General features: G+C 41.7%; 1 protein-coding gene across 4 annotated transcripts in view; it reads left to right on the forward strand.

Moving 5' to 3' along the window:
- The first annotated feature begins 82 nt into the window (after nucleotides 1–82).
- HSD17B6 (hydroxysteroid 17-beta dehydrogenase 6) overlaps nucleotides 83–26,623 on the forward strand; it is a 32,506-nt gene continuing 5,965 nt past the window's right edge. For 2 of the 4 annotated variants that reach the window (XM_067697024.1, XM_067697028.1), the window contains exons 1-3: nucleotides 9,837–9,966; nucleotides 22,993–23,319; nucleotides 25,658–25,916. In XM_067697024.1, the coding sequence (XP_067553125.1) occupies nucleotides 23,007–23,319; nucleotides 25,658–25,916 (572 nt within the window). In that variant the 5' untranslated portion in view covers nucleotides 9,837–9,966; nucleotides 22,993–23,006. Of the gene's footprint in view, nucleotides 175–9,836; nucleotides 9,967–22,992; nucleotides 23,320–25,657; nucleotides 25,917–26,623 lie in introns of those variants that run through there. The other 2 variants (XM_067697027.1, XM_067697025.1) reach the window with 2 other exon arrangements.

Here is a 26,623-nt window from a genome sequence, read left to right on the forward strand (position 1 = left end):
ATCGTGGCCGCGGCCGGCGGTCTGCAGGGGCCACTGGGAATTGTAGTTCCCATTCGGAGGTCGGCCTGAGCGAGGGAGGCGCTCCCGCGGTCTCCACCCGCCCGCTTCGACACTCCACTGCTCAGGTGGGCAGAAGGAGGCTGCGCCCATTCCAGGGATATCTTCTGCCTAAAGGTGAGCCTTGAAGCATATAGATTTAGGTTATTAAGATGAAGTAAAAGAGATGTTCTCCGCTAACTTTATGACTGTTTTAGAAACAATGTTAACCAGTATCTCTTTTTTTTAAGATTAAAAAATTTTTTATTTATCTTTGGCTGAGTTGGGTCTTCGTTGCTGCGCATGGGCTTTCTCTAGTTGCGGGAATGGGAGCTACTCTTCGTTGCGGTGCGCGGGCTTCTCATTGCAGTGGCTTCTCTTGTTGTGGAGCATGGGCTCTAGGCGTGCAGGCTTCAGTAGTTATGGTACATGGGCTCAGTAGTTGTGGCTCGCGGCCTGTAGAGCACAGGCTCAGTAGTTGCGGCGCACGGGCTTAGTTGCTCCGCGGCACGTGGGATCTTCCCGGACCAGGGCTCGAACCTGTGACCGCTGCGTTGGCAGGCGTATTCTTAACTACTGTGCCACCACGGAAACCCAACCAATATCTTTTAAAGAGGGTTTGGAAATTAGTTCTTTGTAGAATTACTAGGTCCAATATGTGGAAATAAATGATGACCAACCAAATGAGAAAAGCAAAAGCTATTTATTCAAGAGCTTGCTATGTTTAGAAAGGGAGTCAGCCACCGTCACTTGTATTTTGGCAGAGACTCATAGACAGGCAGAGGAGTGGAAAAGATTAATAGTGAAAAAAGGGAAGGTTTCAGGTATGTCCTGATTCAAGGCTGTTTTCATGGGTAAGTTGTAGGTGGGCTAACTCAAGAGAGGGGCATCCTATGTGATTGGTTAGGGGTGCACATGTGGCTTTCTCTGGTTGGTCCTAAGTTGGAAGTGGGGACAAAAATTAGGGAAGCTCTCAGTTGTTAATCAAGTCCTGGCTATTTTGAGCGGATTGTTATATGGGTTATTTGGCTTCCTGGACTATCACTAGACACCGCAGTCTGACTTCCTATAAGTCTGACTTAAGCAGGCTGGCTTCCTGGGCTGTTTATTATAGATAAGGGGGCTGGTTTCCTGGGTAGGCTTCGGGCAGGTTGTGGGTCAGAGTTTTGTTTTTAAATATGGTCTGGTCATTGTTTGTTTGTATATTCAGTCTCTCAAATAGAACACCCAGGAATACTAAAATCTGAATCAGAGGAAGCTTGCAGAAGCATGGAGAGCTTTACTCTCCATGTAAAGGAGCCTGTTTGCTATCGATGTGCAGATCTGCCAATAAGTCTGACCAGGTAAAGATACATCTCATCTCAAAGGTGGACTGGGGTGGGCAGTCTGATAATCACATCAGTGTTGTGTCACATGAAAACTATCATTTTCATGAATTTTATTTTTACAATAATAGTAGGAAAGCAACGAGAGAATAGACTCTCTAGTAGGTTATTATTAGCCCAATCTTGAAAGTGATCATGGTCCCTTAGCTTCTGTGGGCAAAGTTGTGAAAAATAGGCTCTGGACAGATCATATTTATTTGAATATTTCTAGAAATGTGACATCCTGCACAAATCTTAGTTGATTTTCACAATCTCCGTGCATCCTGTTTTCAGTAGAGTGAATTTCATTGCTGGGAAGGTCTTCACTCTAATAACAGTAACAAGAGTGCCAGTAGAGTTCTCTTTTCCAGAACCACATGCCCTGGGCTTTTTAATGGAGGTTTCTCAGTTTCTTTACTGGAGATTCCTTATTGCTCCCTTTAGGAACTGACTTTTTTGAGCTATTTGGGAGTCCCCTATTTAAATTTCAGGACCATTAAGGAGGGCACACTGTAAGGAGCTAAGACATAAGGGGGGAAAGCAAAGGAGGTTTATTTATTGAGTTCCTATTGTATGCTTCATTTATTTAACATAAGTTTTCCTCACCAGAAAAAAGGGCATAATAATAGCTAACGTTTATATAGCATTTGCTATGCTGTCAAGGATGTATGTGATAGGTACTAATATTATCCCTGTTTTACAGATGGGGACATATGCTGAGAATTAATTTGCCCCAGGTCACAAACCTAGTAAGTAGGAGAGCCAGACATCCTGACTCCAGAGTCTGTGTGATTCAGTCCTAATCTACAAGCTATGTGTCTACAAGGGATTGTTGTAAGGGTTAAATGAGATAAAGTAAGAGGTGCCTGGCCCAGCTCATAGCCCAGAACCACTCAAAGTGAGAAAGCTATTATTTTGTGAAAGTGCTCTGGTATAGAGGCTTTTATCCCAAGGGCCACTGGGAGGCAGTATTGCCATTCAGTTGGTTTCCCCTTGTGCTTTCATCCTCATAGGTGCAAAACCCCTTTGTCCTTCAAGCCTTATGCTATCTACCATCCCCTTTACATTTACTATTTATGTCTGCTATCAACCTCTTTGGGTAATCTGTCAGCCCTAGTTCTCTCTCTTCAAGTTCTTTGCAGACGTAGAACCTACTTCATGGACTTGCAGTCCAGCTCCTGTTGTTATTCTGGATGTTTTTAGCATGTAAAAGGATGATCTGTTCGGGAAAGATATAGTTCATTCAGTCATTCTTTAACTTATTCATTTATTCCACAAAGAGTTATTGAAAATTTGTGTTGGACATTTAGTTAGGCTCTGTGGAGAAAAAGTGATATGGGTTCTACTTCCGAGAAAGTTATAGTCTAGCAGGGGCAATGGACCCAAATCAAGAAGTATAATGACATGTTATAGATGAATTTATAACCCAGCTGTCTATTGGCATCAGCATTTCTTTTCAACATCTTTATTGGAATATAATTACTTTACAATGTTGTGTTAGTTTCTGCTATATAACAAAGTGAATCAGCTATACGTATAAATATATCCCCATATCACCTCCCTCTTGAGCCTCCCTCCCGCCCTCCCTATCCCACCCCTCTAGGTGGTCACAAAGCATGGAGATGATCTCCCTGTGCTATGCGGCTGCTTCCCACTAGCTATCTATTTTACATTTGGTAGTGTATATATGTCAATGCCACTCTCTCACTTTGTCCCAGCTTACCCTTCCCCCTCCCCGTGTCCTCAAGTCTACTTCTGCATCTTTATTCCTGTCCTGCCCTTAGGTTCTTCAGAACCATTTTTTTAAAATTTTAGATTCCATATATATGTGTTAGCATATGGTATTTGTTTTTCTCTTTCTGACTTACTTGACTCTGTATGACAGACGCTAGATCTATCCACCTCACTACAAATAACTCAATTTCGTTTCTTTTTATGGCTGAGTAATATTCCATTGTATACATGTGCCACATCTTCTTTATCCATTCATCTGTTGATGGACGTTTAGGTTGGTTCCATGTCCTGGGTCTTGTAAACAGTGCTGCAATGAACATTGTGGTACATCTCTCTCTCTTTTTTTTTTTAATTGTTGAATTTTATTTAATTTATTTTTTTATACAGTAGGCTCTTATTCGTTATCCATTTTATACATATTAGTGTATACATGTCAATCCCAATCTCCCAATTCATCACACCACCCCCCACCCTTACCACTTTCCCTCTTAGTGTCCACATGTTTGTTCTCTGCATCTGTGTCTCTATTTCTGCCCTGCAAACTGGTTCATCTGTACCATTTTTCTAGGTTCCACATATATGCATTAATATACGATATTTGTTTTTCTCTTTCTGACTTACTTCACTCTGTATGACAGTCTCTAGATCCATCCACGTCTCAAAAAATGACCCAATTTCGTTCCCTTTTATAGCTGAGTAATATTCCATTGTATATATGTACCACATCTTCTTTATCCATTTGTCTGTCGATGGACATTTAGGTTGGTTCCATGTCCTGGCTATTGTAAATAATGCTGCAATGAACATTGTGGTGTATGTCTCTTTTTGAATTATGGTTTTCTCAGGGTATATGCCCAGTAGTGGGATTGCTGGGTTGTATGGTAGTTTTTAGTTTTTTAAGGAACCTCCATACTGTTCTCCATAGTGGCTGTATCAATTTACATTCCCAACAACAGTGCAAGAGGATTCCCTTTTCTCCACACCCTCTCCACCATTTATTGTTTGTAGATTTTTGATGATGCCATTCTGACCTGTGTGAGTTGATACCTCATTGTAGTTCTGATTTGCATTTCTCTAATGATTAGTGATGTTGGGCATCTTTTCATGTGTTTGTTGGCAATCTGTATATCTTCTTTGGAGAAATGTCTATTTAGGTCTACTGCCCATTTTTGGATTGGGTTGTTTGTTTTTTTGATATTGAGCTGCATGAGCTGCTTGTAAATTTTGGAGATTAATCCTTTGTCAGTTGCTTCATTTGCAAATATTTTCTCCTATTCTGAAGGTTGTCTTTTGGTCTTGTTTATGGTTTCCTTTGCTTTGAAAAAGCTTTAAAGTTTCATTAGGTCCCATTTGTTTATTTTTGTTTTTATTTCCATTTCTCTAGGAGGTGGGTTGAAAAGGATCTTGCTGTGATTTATGTCATAGAGTGTTCTGCCTATGTTTTCCACTAAGAGTTTTATAGTGTCTGGCCTTACATTTAGGTCTTTAATCCATCTGGAGTTTATTTTTATGTATGGTGTTAGGGAGTGTTCTAATTTCATTCTTTTACATGTAGCTGTCCAGCTTTCCCAGCACCACTTATTGAAGAGGCTGTCTTTTCTCCATTGTATATTCTTGCCTCCTTTATCAAAGATAAGGTGACCATATGTGCATGGGTTTATCTCTGGGTTTTCTTTCCTGTTCCATTGATCTATATTTCTGTTTTTGTACCAGTATCATACTGCCTTGATTATTGTAGCTTTGTAGTATAGTCTGAAGCCAGGGCGCCTGATTCCTCCAGCTCCGTTTTTCGTTCTCAAGATTGCTTTGGCTATTCGGGGTCTTTTGTGTTTCCATACAAATTGTGAAATTTTTTGTTCTAGTTCTGTGAAAAGTGCCATTGGTAGTTTGATTAGGGATTGCATTGAATCTGTAGATTGCTTTGGGTAGTATAGTCATTTTCACAATGTTGATTCTTCCAATCCAGGAACATGGTATATCTCTCCATCTGTTTGTATCATCTTTAATTTCTTTCATCAGTGTCTTATAGTTTTCTGCATACAGGTCTTTTGTCTCCTTAGGTAGGTTTATTCCTAGGTATTTTATTCTTTTTGTTGCAGTGGTAAATGGGAGTGTTTCCTTGATTTCTCTTTCAGATTTTTCATCATTAGTGTATAGGAATGCAAGGGATTTCCATGCATTAATTTTGTATCCTGCTACTTTACCAAATTCATTGATTAGCTCTAGTAGTTTTCTGGTAGCATCTTTAGGATTCTCTATGTATAGTATCATGTCATCTGCAAGCAGTGACAGTTTTACTTCTTCTTTTCTGATTTGGATTCCTTTTATTTCTTTTTCTTCTCTGATTGCTGTGGCTAAAACTTCCAAAACTATGTTGAATAATAATGATGAGAGTGGGCAGCCTTGTCTTGTTCCTGATCTTAGTGGAAATGGTTTCAGTTTTTCACCATGGAGAACGATGTTGGCTGTGGGTTTGTCATATATGGCCTTTATTATTTTAAGGTAAGTTCCCTCTATGCCTCCTTTCTGGAGTGTTTTTATCATAAATGGTTTTAAATTTTGTCAAAAGCTTTTTCTGCATCTATTGAGATTATCATATGGTTTTTATCCTTCAGTTTGTTAGTATGGTGTATCACATTGATTGATTTGCGTATATTGAAGAATCCTTGCATTCCTGGGATAAACCCCACTTGATAATGGTGTATGATCCTTTTAATGTGGCATCAGCATTTTTTTAAAGACTTGGACAGTATTGGTACAGGGAGCAAAGGCATAAAAGCGGAAATGGCATGGTGCTTTCAGGAACCTGCCAGTATAGTTCCATATGGTCAGAACTCAGACTTCAAGGGAAGGCATAGTGAGAAATGGGACTAAGAGGCAAGCTATGGCCAGAGCATTGCATGCCAAGCTAAAGAGTGTGGAAATAAAAGTTATTCATCTTCCCCCGGTCAGAGAAATTCTGCATGCCATGAGGTGTGGCCAAAAAAAAAAAAAAAAAAAGTTATTCGTCTTCCATTTTAATTCAGTTTTGGTTAAAATTATAATAAAATATTGATCATAAAGAGTACCCTCATATTTATTTAAATGACAAAGTTTTAGTTTAATCTCACAGGAATGATTCTTTTAACCACAAAACAAATGATGACTTCAAAGCTGATAAAACATGTGTTATAGGATATTGCAATTGTTTTTTAATCTATATGATGGATATAATATATGAAATTGAATTTCTCACCTAAGCTATAAATGAACCTAGCAGATTTTTGGTAAATAACCTGCCAATATGCATATTGTATTAGGTTTTCTTGTTAATCATAAAGCTATATACTGTTGGGATCTAGCTTCCTCCTTGCAGACTGCTTAAAATAAAGGATGGCAGATTCAGATCAAAACACAATGTCAAACCTTGTTCCTCCACAGGAACTCGGATTTGTCTGAAGACAGTGGGGAGTCTTGGAAGGCTTTTAAGAAGGGGAGAAACATAATCAGAATTGTGTTTTAGAAATAAACTCTGGAGCCCTGTAAAGGGCAAACAGAAGGGGAAAGAGCAAACAGAGGCAGAGCAATCCCAAGAAACTGTTGCTGGAATCCAGGGCACAAGTACTTGTGGCCTGAAGTAAGGCAGTAAAGTAGAGATGGTTGTGATTGTGTGGACGTAAGTGACTTAAGAGATATTACTAAGAATTAATATTGATTGGATGTGGGGGATGAGGAAGTGGTCTAGGATGATTTCCCAGGTTTCAGAATTGGGCACCTGGTTGGAAGGGGTTGTTTGGCACCTAGTGGGCAATCATTAAATGTGTTGAGTATTTGTTGAATACATGTAGGGATAGGAAATAATGTGAAAATAAGGAGGAGGATCAGATTGTACTGAATCATCATTATTTCAGTTTTGAAAAGTTGAGTTTGAGTTGCTACTGTGATACTCCCTAAGCTCTCTATGCTTTTCTTTCACAGCCCTCATCACAGTGTGTAATAATATATTTATTTGTGGGAATATATGTTTAATGTTTATTTTTCCTACTAAAATAATAAGTTCTAAGATTTCAAATATCATGTCTATTTTACGCACCTCTTTTAGCTCCAGTAACTAGCATTGGACCTAGCACATAGTAGGGACTCTATGTTTATGGAATGAATGGATGAATTCAAGTGGAAGATGCCCAGCAGGCAGTTGGATATGAGGAGCTAGATGTCAGGAGAGGTCTTGACTGAAGGCAGAGATTTGCAAGTCATTAGAACTCGGATCAGGGTTGAAGCTGATGATGACTGAGGTCCCCAAACAAGGAGGGTGTGTACAGTGAGAAGAGAGGAAGGGCCAGGATAGAACTCTTAAAGATATTGACTTTAAAAATTGGGTAGAGGAAGAGAAACCAGCAAAAGACAATGAGAACAAATAGGAATAGAAGCAGGAGAACTAGGAGAGTGTGATTTCATAGGAGCCAAGAGAGCAGAGAGCTGTGAAAGGGTGCTGAAGGATTCTGATACCAGTTCCATTGTGGGGCATGGGTGTGTTTCCCCACACATCCAAACCAATTCTTTGGATTCCAGCCTAGGTTTCCTATAGTTCAACTCAATTCTGACACTATCTATCCAGAGATAGTGTCAGATTCCACAGGTTAAGGGTTCAGTCCCACAAGACTCCCCCGCCCTCTTCAGATGCCAATTGCAAGCCCAGGTTGTTACCTGTGCTTCTGACTGACTGGCTTTAAATCGAAGGTTCCCACAACTCCCTCCCTGGGTTTGATTAATTTGCTAGAGCGGATTAGGACACCAAGCAGCTGCAGCTCTTTTTTTTTTTTTTTTTTTTAATGTATTTATTTATTTATGGTCGTGTTGGGTCTTCGTTTCTGTGCAAGGGCTTTCTCTAGTTGTGGCAAGCGGGGGTCACTCTTCATCGCGGTGCACAGGCCTCTCACTATCGCGGCCTCTGTTGTTGCGGAGCACAGGCTCCAGACGCGCAGGCTCAGTAATTGTGGCTCACGGGCCCATTTGCTCCGCGGCATGTGGGATCTTCCCAGACCAGGGCTCGAACCCGTGTCCCCTGCATTGGCAGGCAGATTCTCAACCACTGCGCCACCAGGGAAGCCCAGCTCTTTTTTTTTTTAAATTTTTTAACATCTTTATTGGAGTATAATTGCTTTACAATGCTGTGTTAGTTTCTGCTGTACAACAGAGTGAATCAGCTATACATATACATATATCCCCACATCTCCTCCCTCTTGCGTCTCCCTCCCACCCTCCCTATCCCACGCCTCTAGTTGGACACAAAGCACGGAGCTGATCTCCCTGTGCTATGCAGCTGCTTCCCACTAGCTATCTATTTTACATTTGGTAGTGTATATATGTCCATGCCACTCTCTCACTTCGTCCCAGCTTCCCCTTCCCCCTCCCCGTGTCCTCAAGTCCATTCTCTATGTCTGCGTCTTTATTCCTGTCCAGCTGCAGCTCTTTTGGAAAGGTGTCTGACAGCATTAAGGCTGAGAGCCCCAGTTTGCAGAAGCTGATCTCAGGTTGGCAATCTCAAAGGGGACTCTGCTTCCCCGCTCCCTGACTCCAGCAGAGGCTCCAACTTACTCAGAGGATGGGGGCTTTCTACTTTTAATTTTGGCTGTAACACATCTGATCCTCCAGTTGAGCAAGAATGACACTGGTGAGAACTGTGGGCTTGGCACAAAGGAGTGGAGCAGCCTGGACTCTGACCACAAGAGGGCGGTGTTGTGAAGGAGGTGAGGAAGCGGAGGGTGGGCAGCGTTGGGGAAAGGAAAGGAACCCTGCCCAGTGGGGATTCACGAAGTCCTCTGAAGTCTCCAGGACGGGACTCTTCCTGAGCAAATCGTGTGTGTGTGTGTGTGTGTGTGTGTGTGTGTGTGTGTGTGTGTGTGTGTGTGTGTGTGTGTGTGTGTGTGTATGTTGGCTTGGGGATAAGATCTGTTTGGAGAAAGTATTTTTTAAAATAAATTTATTTATTTATTTATTTTTGGCTGTGTTGGGTCAGGTCTTCGTTGCTGCGTGGACTTTAGTTGCGGCGAGCGGTGGCTTCTCTTGTTGCACAGCACGGCTGTAGGTGTGCGGGCTTCAGTAGTTGTGACACGCAGGCTCAGTAGTTGCGGCACACGGGCTTAGTTGCTCTGCAGCATGTGGTATCTTCCTGGACCGGGGCTTGAACCCATGTCCCCTGCATTGGCAGGTGGATTCTTTTTTTTTTTTTTGGCAGGCGGATTCTTAACCACTGCGCCACCAGGGAAGTCCTGAGAAAGATGTTTTTTAAAAAAATTTTTTTAAGTTAAAAAAATTTTTTTTAAAAAGATCTTGATTATGGTTTTTAATTTTCTTAAAAGACCCTTCAACTTTGATTTCTGAAAGAAATTTCATTGCCATTGTGTTCTCTGCTTTTTTGATCTTTATTCTTTTGGAGTTTGAGAAAGTATTGTTTAGAAGTTGAGAGTGATTTTATACTTATAAATAGGACCCCCTGGGTATACTCTGTAAATTGGAATTCTTGACAGTGTGGAAAACCAGCTCTTTTATGATAATGCTGGGAGCTGTGGGGTAAGTTTGTGAACTTTTGGGTAAGCAAGAGCGACCTTATATAATTAAGTCCTGAGAACTGTGTTGCTGAAGCTCTGTGGCCTAGTTTGTGTCCTGCCTTAACCCTACCCCCATCTCCTACTGTGAGCAAGCTCTTTGCAGTGGGAGTGGCGAAACTGTTTTTTCTTTCTTTTTTTTAACCCACGTGACCAGTAAACAAGGGTTTAATAGTCCCATTATTCCTTCTCACTTGTTACATTTCTAATCCTGTGGAGAACAGAGAAGAAGTAAAATTCCAAAGGTAGGTGAAATCTGATGTACATTCCCAAACAAGAATTCCTCAGGTAACATTTTTCCTTTCTCTTTGTGGAATCTCATATACTGATATGAAATGAAGTATGATATATATATATACATGTGTATATATATACATTTACTATATTTCATATATATCATATTTCATATATGTATATATATATTTATATTTATATTTATGCCAGTACAAGGCATCAGCTGCTGGAGTATTTGCTAATTTTTTCCCACTTGGCAGAGGGATTGAGTCAGCTTTTGGGATGAGACTGAGGTTGGAAAATCTGTTAAGTTTTATGCTTGGACAATGTAGCATCTTCAAAAAGAGTTTGAGGTAACTTATAGTAAAAGACATATATACAAAAAAGTTATTAAAATGCAAATGGAAACATAAAAAGAAATAGAAAATCAAAGTGATGAAAGAGAGGAGAGAAGAAAAAAAATGCTGTCTACAAGGACTAATAGAATTACTATGAATATTAAATTTGGCCTTAAACTTCTAAGATAATATACAGAACTAGATAATTTAAAAATAATCAATAGTATACTATTTACTTAGAAAAGACAAAATCTTTCCTGGTACTAAATGCATGACAGGATTTATCATGTGGGATCTTGCACAGTGTATAGATGCACAGTGTTCTGGATAAGAATTTTATAACAAACACAGAAGTGATTTTCTTCACACTGTTTGTTTTCTTCTTCTCTTTTTAATAAAAGCGGTATTTTTATTTTCGTAATTTGAGTTGAGAACACACAGGTGGATGGCTCAATGAATTTTCACAAAATTAGTACTTCTGTTAACAGCCACACAGGTCAAGTAATAGAACATTATGAGCACTGTAAACAGCTCACTAATACCTTTCTCAATCATGGACCCCTACTTCCTCCCCAAAGGTAACCAGTAATCTTTTGTAGCAACCTAAATTAGTTTTGTCTCTTTAAAACTTTGTGTAGATGGAATAATATAGTATGTGTTCTTTCGTGTCACAATATTATGTTTATGAGATTCATTCATGTGATTGTGTGTAGCTATAGTTTGTTTTTGTCACCGTATAGCATTCCATTCCATGAGCATATCTCAACTTATTTATCCATTCTACTCTTTGTGCATGTTTGGGTTGTTTCCAGGTTTTGGCTATCACAAATAATGCTGCTGCAAACCCATCTTATGGTGCACATATTGTGTTGTTGTTGTTAAATACCTAAAATGGAATCTATGGGTATAGGGAAGGTGGGTCTTTATCTTCAGCAGATAATGACAAACTGTTTTTTTCAGATTGATTGAATAAATTTACTCTTTCAATAGCAGTGCTTGATTGTTCTTGCCAACACTTGACATTGTCAGCCTTTTTCAGTTAAAACATTATGGTGGGTGCATAGTGGCATCTAACTGTGATAAACAATTGTTGGCTTGAGTATGTCAACTGAAAGAAAAACACACAATGTAAGAGCTGTGAGTTGAATTTACTCAAGGTCTTACTGAGGACTACAGCCTGGGAGACAGCCTCTCAGATAGCTCTGAGGAACTGCTCCAAAGGGGTAGGGGGAGAAGCCAGTATATGTATGATTTTGGCTAGGGAATGTGTGCAGTCAAGCATACATCTTGATAACAGGTTACTACTAATCATGAGGATCAGATATCTTAGTTAATGATTTTAGTGCTTTTCTCTGTAGGAGAAGATGCAAGAATCTGGGTTAATTAAAATTTCCCCCCTGAGATATCTCTGTCTATCTAAGGCATCTGTTTTTCCAAAGCATAGAGTGCCTTATCACATTTTTCATCCTGAATTCTTTTCAGGGTGTACTGCCGGTCAGTGACTGCAGAGGTGGGCAACATTCTTTGTTTTAAAGTAACACCTAGTCTGTATGCCCAATGTGAGAACAAAGAATGTCATGATGGATCTATCGGTCCATGAATCCATGTGCTGTTTATGGACTCACTCTTAGGATCAGTGACTAGACTGTTTGGAGCTTATAGACAAGCCCAGGTCTGAAGATTTAAAAGAAGGGAGTAAAAGCTATTCTTTACTTTGCCATGTGCTATAGAGAGTGCAGAGAGAGAAGTCCTCTGCTTGAGACTGAAGAAAGGGTGAACCAGGATGGCCCAACGTCGTGATAAAAAGCAGATAGAAATGACTAAGGATGTTGCTATACCTGGAGTTGCACATATTGTGAAAAAGTGGAAGTGGTAGGGCTCAGGGAGAAAGGCCCAGAATGGCAATAATAAAACAACAACCAGGGCTTCCCTGGTGGCGCAGTGGTTGAGAGTCCGCCTGCCGATGCAGGGGACACGGGTTCGTGCCCCGGTCCGGGAGGATCCCACATGCTGCGGAGCGGCTGGGCCTGTGAGCCATGGCCGCTGGGCTTGCGTGTTCGGAGCCTGTGCTCCGCAACGGGAGAGGCCACGACAGTGAGAGGCCCATGTACTGCAAAAAAAAAACAACAAAAAAACAAGAACCACCAAAATAATGCTAATAATATCTAACAATTACATAGTGCTTTACACGCGTTAACTCATTTAACGCTCCCAACAAATCACTGAAGGGTTCTTTTCCCATTTTGAAGATGGGCACACAGGTAGAGAGGTTAATTCACTTGCCCAAGGCCACACAACAAGTAAATGGTAAAGCCTGATTTGAACCCAAGTAATCTGGCTTCAGAATCCATGCTCATATTTCTATGTTATCCACAAAGTCAGGGTTAGGGGCAGGGGAACTCATGCAGAGAGATTCTTGGAAAGGAATAAAAAGAAAAGTAGGCAGGGAATTAGCCAAGTAGTCTCATTGGTATCATAACAGACTCCAGAAAAAGTGTTCTGAGAAATGGAATATGTTCTGCACTGTTGCTGAAGAGGAAACTCATGGAAGCCTGAAACACCTCCAGGTTTGCATATGAGAGTCTTCAGCACACCCCAAGCACAATGACTAGGTGGGGAAGCCCAGTTTAGCAGACAGCCTAAAGCACTGAGGATTGCCAATCTCCCTAAGACTTTCCCTTGGTTTTCCCTTTCATTTTCACACCCGTGTCAGGTCTTTTTGGTTGCTCTACTGAGAGTCAGATGACATAGTATCATGGCTAGTTTCTGTTGGGTTTCCAGTTTGTAGAGAAACCAGTCAGGGGTAGTAGTCAATATTAACATTTCTAATATCCATACCAATGGCTTGTGACCCTATGTTCACCCCAGATTCCAAGGTAACCAGAGAGGTCAATTCATGGGGCCCCAAAGCTTCCTGCTTCCTCTCTAGGGCCCTGTCACTGACCAAGACCTGGGCTGGTGAGGATGGGATCTGGAGACTGATGATGGAGAGGGAGGGACAAAGAAGGGACACCCTGGTGGGTGCTTAGGCAGAGATTAAGCCATCTCTGCTTCCTCCTGGAGCCCCTGGACACTTCCTACTTCTCCACACCTTTTTATACCTTTCTTTCCTCTTCCCCTAGACTTTACTTTTTTCCCCATACTTACATTGCCCCATCCACAAAAATAAATACCCTTCCTTTGGAGAAGAGCTCACTCTGCTAAGTGGGGAGAGCAGAAAGGGAATCTCAGGCTGGGGGATGGCCAGATGACCTCTATAGTTCATTGTAGATAGTCCCAGGATGAAATCTCCAAGACAGAATGGGCCAATGACGTCACTGTTGGTAAAGAAAAGTCTCAGGGGAAACACCTACAGAGTCATGTTTGGATTTGAGCATCTTCATCCCAAGGAGGTGGCTCAGTGAAGACACCTGCTAAGCAGAGCTCAGCTCTCAGTATTGCCCATCTCTCTGAGGCTTCTCTCAGGCTTTCCCTTTCTTTCTCCCAACCTTCTTCAGGTGGTTCTAGTTGTTCAGCCTCAGGACTGATGACACAGGTGGATTTTTCCCCCCATCTTTGCAAACACTTGTTATCTCTTGTCTTTTTGATAACAGCCATTCTAACATGAAGTGATAGGTTTGATTTGCATTTCCCTGATGATTAGTGATGTTGAGCATCTTTTCATGTACCTGTTGGTCATTTATATGACTTCTTTAGAAAAATGTCCATTCAGATCCTCTGCCCATTTTTTGATTGGATTTTTTTTTGCTATTGAGTTTTATGAGTTCCTTATATATTTTGGATATTAACTCCTTAACAGATATATGGTTTGCAGATATTTTCTCTCATTCTATAGGTTGCCTTTTCATTTCACTGACTGTTTCTTTCATTGTGCAGAAACTTTCTAGTCTGATGTCCCACTTATTTTTGCCTTTATTGCTTTTGCTTTTGGTGTCATATCCAAAAACATTGTTGCCAAGACCGATGTTAGGGAATTTTTCCCTGTGTTTTCTTTTAGGAGTTTTATGGTTTCAGGTGTTACATTTAAGTCTTTAATCCATTTTGAATTAATTTCTGTGAGTGGTGAAAATAGGGTCCAATTTCCTTCTTTTATGTGTGAATATTCCACCACCATTTATTGAGGAGATAATCCTTTCCCCACTGGCTTCTTTGTCAAATATTAGTTGACCATATATGTGTGGGTTTATTTCTGGGCTCTTGATTCTGTTCCATTGGTCAATGTGTCTATTTTTATGCCAGTACTATATTGCTTTGATTACTGTAGCCTTTGTAGTATAGTTTGAATTCAGGAATTGTGAAGTCTCCAGCTTTATTCTTCTTTCTCAGAATTGCATTAGTTGTTCAGGGTCTTTTGTGGTTCCATAAGAATTTTAGGATTGTTTTTTCTATTTCTGTGAAAAATGCCATTGGAATTTTGATAGGGATCATATTGAATCTATAGATGGTTTGGGTAGTATGGACATTTAACAATATGAATTCTTGGGACTTCCCTGGTGACACAGTGGTTAATAATCCACCTGCCAATGCATGGGACATGGGTTCAAGCCCTGGTCTGGAAAGATCCCACATGCCACAGAGCAACTAAGCCCGTGTGCCACAACTACTGAGCCTGCGCTCTAGAGCCCGTGCTCCGCAACAAAAGAAGCCACCGCAATGAGAAGCCCTCGCACCACAACGAAGAGTAGCCCCCGCTCACTGCAACTAGAGAAAGCCCACGTGCAGCAGTGAAGATCCAACACAGCCATAAATAAATAAATAAATAAAATTAAAAAACCCAAAAAATAATATGAATTGTTCTGATTTATGAATATGGGATATCTTTCCATTTGTTTGTGTCTTCTACAGTTTCTTTAGTCAAGTCTTGTAGTTTTCAGTGTATAGTTCTTTCACCTCCTTGATTATAAATTATTCCTAAGTATTTTATTGTTTTTGATACTATGGTAAATAGAATTTTTCTTTTTCTTTTTCAGATAGTTCATTGTTAGTGTACAGAAATGCAACTGATTTTTTCTGTGTTTCTTTTTTTAAAACCTGAAACTTTACTGAATTATTTCATTAGTTCTAACAGATTTTTGTGGAGTGTTTAGCATTTTCTATGTACAAGACCACAGTATCTGCAAATGGAGACAATTTTACTTCTTCCTTTCTGATTTGGATGCCTTTTATTCTTTCTCATTCCTGATTGCTCTAGCTAGGGCTTCTAGTACTACATTGAATAGGAATGGTGAGAGTGGGCACCTTGTCTTTCTTGTTCTTGATCTTAGAGGAAAAAGCCTTCAGTCTTTAACCATTGAGTATGATGTTAGCTGTGGGCTTGTCATATATGGCCTTTATTATGTTGAAGCATGTTCCTTCTATACCCAATTTGTTGAGAGTTTTCATCCTGAAAGGATGTTGAATTTTGTCAAATGCTTTTTCTGCATCTATTGAGATGATCATATGATTTTAATCTTTCATTCTGTTAATGTGCTATATCACATTTATTGATACATTCTTGTGTATATTCAACCATCCTTGCATCTCAGGGATTTTAAACTGGGAATTTTCCTAGGACTATCCCATCTAATTACTAGGTCCTAGGACATCTGCCTCTTGCATATTTCAAATTCTTCCCTTCCTGCTCATACCTGTTTCATGTTCAACTCTTCTGCCTCCTGTCTGTCTTTGCTCAGATGTTGCTTTCTCAGTGAGGCCTACTCTGATCACCATATTTAATGCTGCAAACTGCCCCCCCTCAGCCCTCTTGATCCCCCTTACTCTGCTATTTTTCTTTTTTTTTTGGTTGTGAGGTGTGGCATGTGGGATCTTAGTTCCCCGACCTGGGATCGAACCCATGCCCCCTGAAGTGGAAGCGTGGAGTATTAACCACTGGACCGCCAGGGAAGTCCCTGCTTTTCTTCTTTTTTCCAAAGTGCATACCGTCTTTTTTTTTTTTGCGGTACACGGACCTCTCACTGTTTTGGCCTCTCCCGTTGCGGAGCACAGGCTCCGGACGCGCAGGCTCAGTGGCCATGGCTCACAGGTCCAGCCGCTCCGCGGCATGTGGGATCTTCCTGGACCAGGGCACGAACCCGTGTCCCCTGCATCAGCAGGCAGACTCTCAACCACTGCGCCACCAGGGAAGCCCTGCATACCCTCTTATAACATATTTATTATGTCTATTTTATTTATTTAAAAACTTTATTGAGGTATAATTCACACATACAATTCACCCATTTAAAGTATACAATTCATTAGCTCTTAGTATATTTACAGAGTTGTGTGACCATCACTACAATCAATTTTAGAACATTTTCATTACTCCCAAAAGAATTCCCTTACACTTTAGCAGTCACCCTCCCTATTTTCCCCCAACTCCCCCAATCCAGTCCTAGGCAACCACTCACCTACTTTCTGTTTCTATAGGTTTGCCTATGCTGGAAATTTCATATAAATTGAATCATACAATATGTGATCTTTTTCAACTAAGCATAATGTTTTCAAGGTTCCAGTGCAGCTATACCATTTTATGTTGCCATAAGCAGTATATGAGTGGTCAGCACCTAACAGTGCCTGGCACATAGTGGGTGCTCAAAAAATGTTGATTGAATGCATAAATGACAAAATTGAGGACACAATCTACATTTTTTATTTTTGTCTGCGTTGGGTCTTCGTTGCTGCACGCAGGCTTTCTCTAGTTGTGGCGAGCAGGGGCTACTTTTTGTTACAGTGCATGGGCTTCTCATTGCGGTGGCTTCTCTTGTTGCAGAGCACGGGCTCTAGGCATGTGAGCTTCACTAGTTGTGGCACATGGGCTCAGTAGTTGCGGCTCGTGGGCTCTAGAGCGCAGACTCAGTAGTTGTGGCACACGGGCTTAGTTGCTCCGTGGCATGTGGGATCTTCCCGGACCAGGGATGGAACCCGTGTCCCCTGCATTGGCAGGCGGGCTCTCAACCACTGTGCCACCAGGGAAGTCCTACATTCTTTAGTATGCCAACCAAGGGCTTTCATGATCAGGCCCCTACCTGTCTTTCCAGCATCACCTTTTGCTACTCCATGGCACATAGCCTTATAAACCTCTGTGCCGTCTCCCATCCTGTTCCTGCTGCCTGAGGTATGCTTCTCTTCATTCTGCTTAGTGCACTGAGCTTCTGTTCACCTCTGATGCTACCTCTTCCGTGACACCTTAGGCAAAAATAAGCACTTCCTCTTGTTGTCCCTTCCACATTTTCTTAATAATTTATTTCTGTTTTTATATCCCCTACTAGTTCTGTGAGCTCCTTAAGGGTAGGCACTAGGTTACGCTCATCTCTGTATTCTCAGCACTTACCCAGAACTTGGTGCAGATTTGATGTTTAATAACTGCTTGTTTCGGTGAACGAGCAGAGGAAATAGCAAGAGCAAAGCCCTAGAGGCCAAAATACACTGGCAGGTTTGAGAAACAGTGAGTTTCCTAACTAGACTGCAAGCTGACATTTGTGAGATGGACTATAGTGGAGGGCCTAGAATCATCTGGTGAGGAGTTTATCCTGTATTTGGTGGACCACTGGGGACTGCTGAAAGGGAATGGCATGACAGGGCTTGAGAAAAATTCATCCAGCAGTGGTGTGTAGAATGAACTGGAAATGGGGAGATAATTTAGGAGGCTTTAGGCCAGGTAAGAAGAGTGAAGGTAAAAACCAAGGTAGAATGTAAGGAAGGGCAGAGATGTAAGAGATAATATTAAAGAATCTCTAGGGTTTGGAATGTGACTGAATATGATGAGTGAGGAGGTACCAGGTTCCAGGCAGAATGGTCAGGGTGAGGGAGCACAGTCTTGCCTTACTCTTGCTTCTCTGTGTCTTCATGAAGTTAGACACTTTCTAAATATCTATAGAGAAGGAAAAAATGTGTAGAAACACTTACTATGTATTATATTATAGTTGCTACTTTCAAGAAAAAGAAAAATAATGCAGCAAATAAAATGGTGATGTACAACCATAGTTGATCAATTGGGTACAGTGGCACCGTTTTCTGAATATATATTAAAAACAAACAGGCTCTTCCAGAAGTGGTAACTGTTTATTCAGTTCAACTATATACTGGACCAAAGCCCTGAAGTAGGTCCTGTGTATAAAGATGAATCGGTCACAGAACTACCCCAGGAGTACCAGTCCAGTTGGAGAGATGAGCTACACAGGAGAGGTATGAATAGATTGTTATGGGAGAGCAGACCTGCTGTTGATAATTCAGAGATGGCTTTATATGGAGGAAGTGTGATTTGCTGAGTCTTGCAGGACAGGTAGTCTACTGACATGCACAGATAAGCAAGAAGGGCATTTCAGGCAAAGGGAATGGTGAGACCACAGATCTGGAGCGTGGAAAGAGCAGGGCATGAATAAATGGAGAGCAGCAGGCTGTTTGGTTTGGATGGAACATAGGCCATGTGAGTGGGAGGAGGGGGAGATAAGGTTGAGGCCCAATCGTGGATTAAGATGATTTAGATTTTATTTAGTAGGTTGGATGCTTTTCAGGTAGTCACATCACCAGAGCTGTGCTTTAGGAAAATTAACCAGACAGCACCATGTGGAGGAGAGGGGAAGGGACTGACGCTGTGGGGATGGTGAGAAGGCTTCTATGATAGGCCAAGCAAGAGGTACTGAACGTTGAAGGCTTGAACAATGGATGTGGCCATAGGAATAAAGGGGAGGGGACAGGTGCTCCAGATGCTAGAGAGCTAGACTCTACAGCCTCGTCTCCCGAGGGAATGCATGGGGCAATGAAGAGGAAGTGTCAGAGCCTTAAGACTAAAAAGTAATACAAATAGAAATTGGGAATACTGGAGGAGAAACAGTTTTAGGAGAAAATATGATGTGTTCTATCTCGGATATATTGAGTTTCTTGCTACACAGCTGGCTGGAGAGTACTTAAGGAAATTAGAAATACAGGACAGAACCTCAGAAAATGGTCAGGTCAAGGGATATAGATATTTGAAATAGTCAAGGCATCTGCAGGTATTTGATTAATGTTCACTTTTGGCTCACGTTTTGGGATTCTGCCTGGCCTGGCATATTTCTTCTGCAGGTTTAGTCTTCTTGCTCTGTGATGGTTGAATAGTAGTAATACCCAGAGAGGCTGTGGGTTCCAAGCTTCTTCCTAATGGGGGAAATGGATTTTCATCTTTGACTGGCATCAGGAAATTACCCTTTTAGTCAGTAAACAAGCAGGATGAAGCTCTGTTACTACAGTGCACCAGAGAATGACAGTTGGGCAGAACAGAGGCAGCTGGCTAGAGAACACAGAGCTCTCAGATTGGAGAGAGCAGAAAGCTTGGGGGAGGGGAGAGAATAGGGAGGTGGGGGGAGGGGGAAAAGGAGAGAAAGAGAAGAGGAGGGAGGGAGTATCAAATGTCTCTATCCACTGTTTTCTCCCCTTCACTGCCTCTATAATTTTATTCCCCTATACCCTTAACAGTTCTGGACCCAATTACAACAAGCAATTCTCTGTAACACCAGCTAGATGTCCCACAATTCAACTCAGTTCTGACACTAACTACCAGGAGACAGCATCAGATTCCACAGGTCAAGGGTTCAGTCCTACAAGACTACCCTCTTCACCCCTCACTTCAGACACCAGTTGCAAGCCCAGATTATCATCTCTGCTTCTGACGGACTGGCTATAGATTGGAGGATCCAACAACCCCATCCTTGGGTTCGATTCATTTGCTAGAGTGGCTAACAGAACTCAGAGAAACATTTTACTTATCTGATTGCTAGTTTATTAAAAAAGCATACAACTCAGGAGCAGCCAGATGGAAGAGATGCTTAGGGCAAGTTATGGGGAAAGGGTGCAGAGCTTCCATGCCCTCTCCAAGTACACCACTTTCCCTGAATCTCCATACGTTCATCTGGAAGCTCTCTGAACCCTGTTCTTTTTGGTTTTGATGAGGCTTCATTACTTAGGCATAATTGATTTAAATCATTAGCCATTAGTGATTGAACTCAATCTCCAGCCCCTCTCCTCTCCCTGGAGGTGGGACTGAAAGTTCTAACCAGTTCGGCCCAATGTGGGACTCTACTGGCAATCTTTGCTCCAGGACCCTCATCAGCCTAGCTGAGACTTTCTCAGGGCTGAACTGTAGTTAAAGTTTCTTCCTTTTAATTCCTTCTTTCTTCTCTCTCTTCTTTTAGAGGTGTCAGACATGTATTGGCACCTATTCCTACACTTTCCCCTTTTATTCTCTATAAGTTGTTTCCTTCAGTGAGTCCCTTGCCTGTCTAGTTCTGTCTTGGCATCTGAACCGACACACAGGGATATTGACAGGACCTGCCTTATGGGGCTGTTGTGAGAATTCAATAAGTTAATATATGTGAAATGCTTAGAACAGGGCCTGATACACAGCAAGTGCTATGCAAGCATTAGCTGCTTTTGTTTTTATTTTATTATGCTTTAGATCTCAAGTTATATTTTACTCTCACTAGGAAACTTCTCAGATCTCCCTGGACTGGCTTGGAAGCCTCTCCTGTATGCTCCAACAGCATCCTGCCCTTACTTCTATTGTGGTTGGCCCTCTATATCTACGAGTTTTGCACCTGCAGATTCAACCATCCACAGATCAAAAATATTAGAAAAAAAATTTCCAGAAAGTTCCAAAAGGCAAAACTTGAATTTGCTGCATGCCAGCAACTATTTACATAGCATTTACATTGTTTTTACAACTATTCCATAGCACTTAGATTGAATTAAGTATTATAAGTAATCTAGAGATGATTTAAAGTGTACGGCTAAAACACCATTGTAAAGCAATTATACCCCAATAAAGATGTTAAAAAAGAAAAAAAGTGTACGGGAGGATGTTCATAGGTTATATGCAAATACTATGCCATTTTACATAAGGGATGTAAACATGTTCAGATTCTGGTATCTGTGAAGGGTCCTGTAACCAGTCCTCTGTGGCTACCAAGGGACGACTGTATATTGCATTGTTTTCTTGTCAATCTTTACACTTAGACTGTGAATTCAATGAATAATGGAACCTTGTTTTGTTCACTTGTGTGTATCAGTGCCTAACATCATGTCTGACTCATAGTAGATGTTGAATTGATGTTTGTTGAATGAAAATGATGGTTCAGTGGAGGCTTAACAGATAAGTATTATTTGTCAAGTGGATGAGAGCTGGGAAAGAAGGAATTGTAGAGAGAGTTGTATGCTGAGGCATGAAAAGCCTGTACTGTGTGGAGTACTGCAGGGTGCTTGTTGTGACTAAAGAGTAGGGTGCAAAAGAGGTGTGGTAAAAGAGAAAGCTAAGAAGGAAATCAAGGGCCAGAGCACTGGGAGGACCTTAAAGCCAAGCTAAGGTAGGCATTGTGTAGGCCTTATGGTGTCCTAGTAGGCCCACACCCGTCTTTGACCTCTGCCTATGACTTTATGAGTCACATGTTAGTTCAGCCAACAACTATAGATTGCCCCAAATGGTGGATGTTTCTCTAGAACTACGTATAGAAAGGTAGGCATCTCTGAACACTCATTTCAATAATGCATCTGATTGGTCTATATTTACAAACTGCTTTGGCTGCAATGTCTCACCCAAACTGCTGGGTCTCTTAACTAATCTCTTTGCCTTCATCACACCCCTTCCTGTTTAATCCATCCTCCACTCCCACTGTGAGACAGATCTTGCTAAAGCTAAATCTGGACATTAGTCTTCAGTTTAATACCTTCTAATGGCACACCCTTGTTGCCTATAAGATAACCTCCAGATTTCTTAGTGTGACCCACAGGACCCTTCCTAGTCTGGCCCTTCACTACCTCATCTTCCATTTCTTCCTCCGTGTGCTCTCTGCATCATCTGAACTTCTCACAGGTATCAGGAAGTTTTATGCTGCTCACCACTCCATTCATGTACACACTATTGCTGCCTGGAATGTCCTTTTATCCTTGTCCACTTTTTTTTTTTTAGAATTTTATTTATTTTTTTATACAGCAGGTTCTTATTAGTTATCCATTTCATACATATTAGTGTATATATGTCAGTCCCAATCCCCCAATTCATCACACACACCCCCACCCCCGCCACCCGCCTTGTCCACTTTTTGAACTCAACTATTTTGTTGGAAGTAGTTCCCAAATCACTGCCTCTGTGAATCCGTTTCTAACTTTGCAGGCAGTGGGTCACCCTCCTTTATAGTCTCATTAGACTGTATATACTTCCGTTTGGCACCTACCACATTGCAGTGCATTTGTTTGGTTACTTCCCTGACTCCCCCCTCTAGACTGTGGCTAGAGGGTAGGACCAAGTATTAGTTAATACAGAGTCCCAGCACTTAGTGCAATGCCTGGCACATAGTCAATACTCAGTAAATACTAGTGAAAGAAAAAAGGAAGGAATAAAATGAAAGCTCTTTTTCTTTTCTTTTTTTAAAAAATTATTTATTTTTGGCTGCGTTGGGTCTTCGTTTCTGCGCGCGGGCTTTCTCTAGTTGCGGCAAGAGAGGGCTACTCTTGATTGCAGTGCGCAGGCTTCTCATTGCAGAGGCTTCTCTTGTTGCGGAGCATGGGCTCTAGGCGCTCGGGCTTCAGTAGTTGTGGCACGCAGGCTCAGTGGTTGTGGCGCACGGGCTTAGTTGCTCTGCAGCATGTGGGATCTTCCTGGACCAGGGCTTGAACCCGTGTCCCTGCATTGGCAGGCGGATTCTTAGCCACTGCGCCACCAGGGAAGTCCCTCTTCTTTTTCTTTCGAAGGAGGTCCCCTCACCATGTGGCTGTACCTGGCGGTCCTTGTGGGCCTGTACTACCTCCTGCGCTGGTACCGGGAGAGGCAGGTGGTGAGCCACCTCCAGGACAAGTTCGTCTTCATCACGGGCTGTGACTCGGGCTTCGGGAACCTGCTGGCCAGGCAGCTGCACCTGCGAGGCTTGAGGGTTCTGGCTGCGTGTCTGACGGAGCAGGGGGCCGAGCAGCTGAGGAACCAGACATCGGACAGGTTGGAGACGGTGATCCTGGACGTCACCAAGACTGAGAGCATCGCTGCGGCCACTGAGTGGGTGAAGGAGCGTGTGGGGAACAGAGGTATGGAGAAGTATTTTTTCTTTCATTTACTTAGGAATGAAGATGTTAAAGTTTTATGTGTATATATATATTATATATATATAATCTCAAAAGCAGGGCTTGAAAAGCTGGCTTTGTCATTTGAAGGACAGTTGTGATCTTCTGCAGTGTTTCATTTCCTTAACAATGTAACATTGAAAAATGAACCCAGTAGATTTGAGGCTGTTATCTCACCTTGCAAGTGGAGTGTTTACAACCGCAATTCTTTATGTCTGAAGAATTTTCAAGGTGTTCTTAAGAATCTGATTCTTCTACTATCTACAATATAGACATCTGATTCTTCTACTATCTAAAATATAGACATCCCTGGAAGTCAGCCTTTGGTCTTTTATTTTATTTTTGCGGTACGTGGGCCTCTCACTGCTGTGGCCTCTCCCATTGCGGAGCACAGGCTCCGGACGCGCAGGCTCAGCGGCCATGGCTCACGGGCCCAGCCACTCCGCGGCACGTGGGATCCTCCCGGACCGGGGCATGAACCCACGTCCCCTGCATCGGCAGGCGGATCCTCAACCACTCCGCCACCAGGGAAGCCCTATTTTACTTTTTGTAATTAATAGACTGTATTTCTTAGAGCAGTTATAGGTTTATAGAAAAGTTGAAAAGTACAGAGTTCCCATATACAACCCCCCTCTTACAGTTTCTCCTGTTATTAATATCTTGCATTGGTGTAGTACATTTATTACATTGATAAACCAATATTGATACATTATCATTAACTAAAGTCCATAGTTTACATTAGGATCCACTTTGTGTTGTACGGTTCTATGGGTTTTGCCAAGTGTAAACTATCCTGTATCCACCGTTATAGTACAATATAATGTAGAATAATTTCAGTGCCCTAAAAATCCTCTGTGCTCCACCTATTCATCTCCTCTGCTCTCCCCACCTCCCCCCAAACCTTGGCAACTACACAGCTTTTTACTGTTTCCATAGTTTTGCCTTTTCCCAAATGTCATGTAGTTGGAATCATATTGTATGAAGTCTTTTAGACTGGCTTCTTCCATTTAACAATATGCATTTAATGTCCCTCCATGTTTTTCTGTGGCTTGATAGCTCCTTTCATTTTATCACTGAATAATATTCCATTGTAGGTACCACAGTTTGCTTATCCATTCACTTACTGAAGGACATCTTGGTTGGTTTTAATTTTTGGCAATTATGGATAAATTCTCTTTTCTAAGTTTCATTTTCTCTGGATATTATCCAAATCCTCTTTGATCCCCTTCTTTTTCCTCCACTTGTTTTATGATTCAATAGCTCCTGATAATTGGACCCCCGAAATATATATTCATCCCACGAGTTGCAAACTAGTAATAAAATTGTTTTGTTTGGATTGAGGAATTTTTTTTTTTTAATTTACTTTAAATTAGAAAGTTGACTTTAAAATGTTACTCCTACCTGAGGATGTTCTTGACTCTAGAGTCAGGTGTTATGGGTAATTATAGCCTCTGTGCTGCGCACAGTGGTTTATTTCTACTGTATTGTTATTATTATTTTTATTGTTTTCCCATCTGTTAGAGAGTGTGCTCCTTGAGGACATGGACCTCTCTTACCCATTATTGTATTTCCAGTTTCCGACATATTGTCTGGTACATGTTAAGGGCTCAACAAATGTTGAATGGACCCTAGTTACCCATAGTTTAACCTATTACCTTTTTGTCCTTGATTTCTAAATTATTTCTTCCCTGAATTCCCAACTACTTGCTGGCTTTCTCATCTGGAAATTCTGCTGGAACCTCAAACTCACCAAATCTAAAGGAGGAAGGACTCTTATTATCTCATCTCCACCAAATCTTCTTTTCTTTTGGTCCTTGGGGCCGATTCTTCCCTCCTCCCCCCAACACCAGAGCTCAAGATAGGCAGTTTTACTTTCAGTCCTTTGAAAGTCCTTTCTATCTCTATCACTAAAGAGATAGTGTAGCCATTTAGGATTCCAGTTTAATGCAGAAAGTGTCTTTTATTAGACTCCCTACCTTAGGTGGGCCCTGGACTTCGTGTCTTCTTATTGTATATGTTTTTTGATGCTATAAATACTAAAGTTCAAAGTCACACTGGTTGGCAAACTCCCTCGAATCAAAAGCTAGCGTCAGAGCTCTGTTTATCCTCTCTGGATTTGTGCCTTCTCTTAGTTTTTGGCCTGAACTTCCTTTACCTTCTTAGTGATAGATGTGTTTAAGAAGATTGAAAAAATATGTTTTGTCTAGCATTTTTAGTTGTCTTCAGCAGGAAGATCGATCAAGGTAGAAGTCTGTCGTTTTTGTGTGAAACTGAACTCCTGCTTTGATTTTTATTGTTTCAGGGCTCTGGGGTCTGGTCAACAACGCAGGCGTTTTTCACCCGCATGGCTACACTGAGTGGCTGAAGATTGAGGCCTGTATGGATACCCTCAAAGTGAACCTCATTGGTTTGATAGAGGTGACCTTGAGCATGCTTCCCTTGGTAAGGAGAGCACAGGGGAGGATTGTCAATGTCTCCAGCATTCTGGGAAGAATTGCTTTCTTTGGAGGAGTCTACTCTTGCACCAAGTATGGAGTGCAAGCCTTTTCAGATATTCTGAGGTAACTCTCAAGTTAAAACAAAAGCAACTACTGAGCACTTAAATATGTCTTAGACACCATGCTAGTCACTTTCACCTACATTATCTTTTTTCTTAATTTTTAAAATTAAAAACAATTTTATTTTTGGCTGCGTTGGGTCTTCGTTGCTGCGCGCAGGCTTTCTCTAGTTGCGGCGAGTGGGGGCTACTCTTCGTTGCGGTGTGCGGGCTTCTCATTGCTAGGGCTTCTCTTGCTGCGGAGCACAGGCTCTAGGCACGCAGGCCTCAGTAGTTGTGGCACGTGGGCTCAGTAGTTGTGGCTTGCAGGCTCTAGAGCGCAGGCTCAATAGTTGTTGCGCACGGGCTTAGTTGCTCTGTGGCATGTGGTATTTTCCTGGACCAGGGCTCGAACCCGTGTCCCCTGCATTGGCAGGCAGATTCTTAACCACTGCGCCACCAGGGAAGTCCCAGCAGGTGGATTCTTAACCACTGCGCCACCAGGGAAGCCCTCATCTGCATTATCTTATTTCATCACTTCCAAAATCTGATGTGTAGGTATTATCACTAGTCTGTTTTATACAGGAAACTGAGGCTCAGATTTTGGTATCTTTCTCAAAGTTCAGCTGCAACGACCATGATTTGGCAGACCTGTGTTTTGACCCCAAGTCTCTGTCTACTATCACCACATCACATTTTAACTCTCAAGGTTTATCCTTAAGAAAATTTCAT

This window comes from Pseudorca crassidens, chromosome 11 (genome assembly GCF_039906515.1).
Source record: "Pseudorca crassidens isolate mPseCra1 chromosome 11, mPseCra1.hap1, whole genome shotgun sequence".
NCBI classification, from domain to species: domain Eukaryota; kingdom Metazoa; phylum Chordata; class Mammalia; order Artiodactyla; family Delphinidae; genus Pseudorca; species Pseudorca crassidens.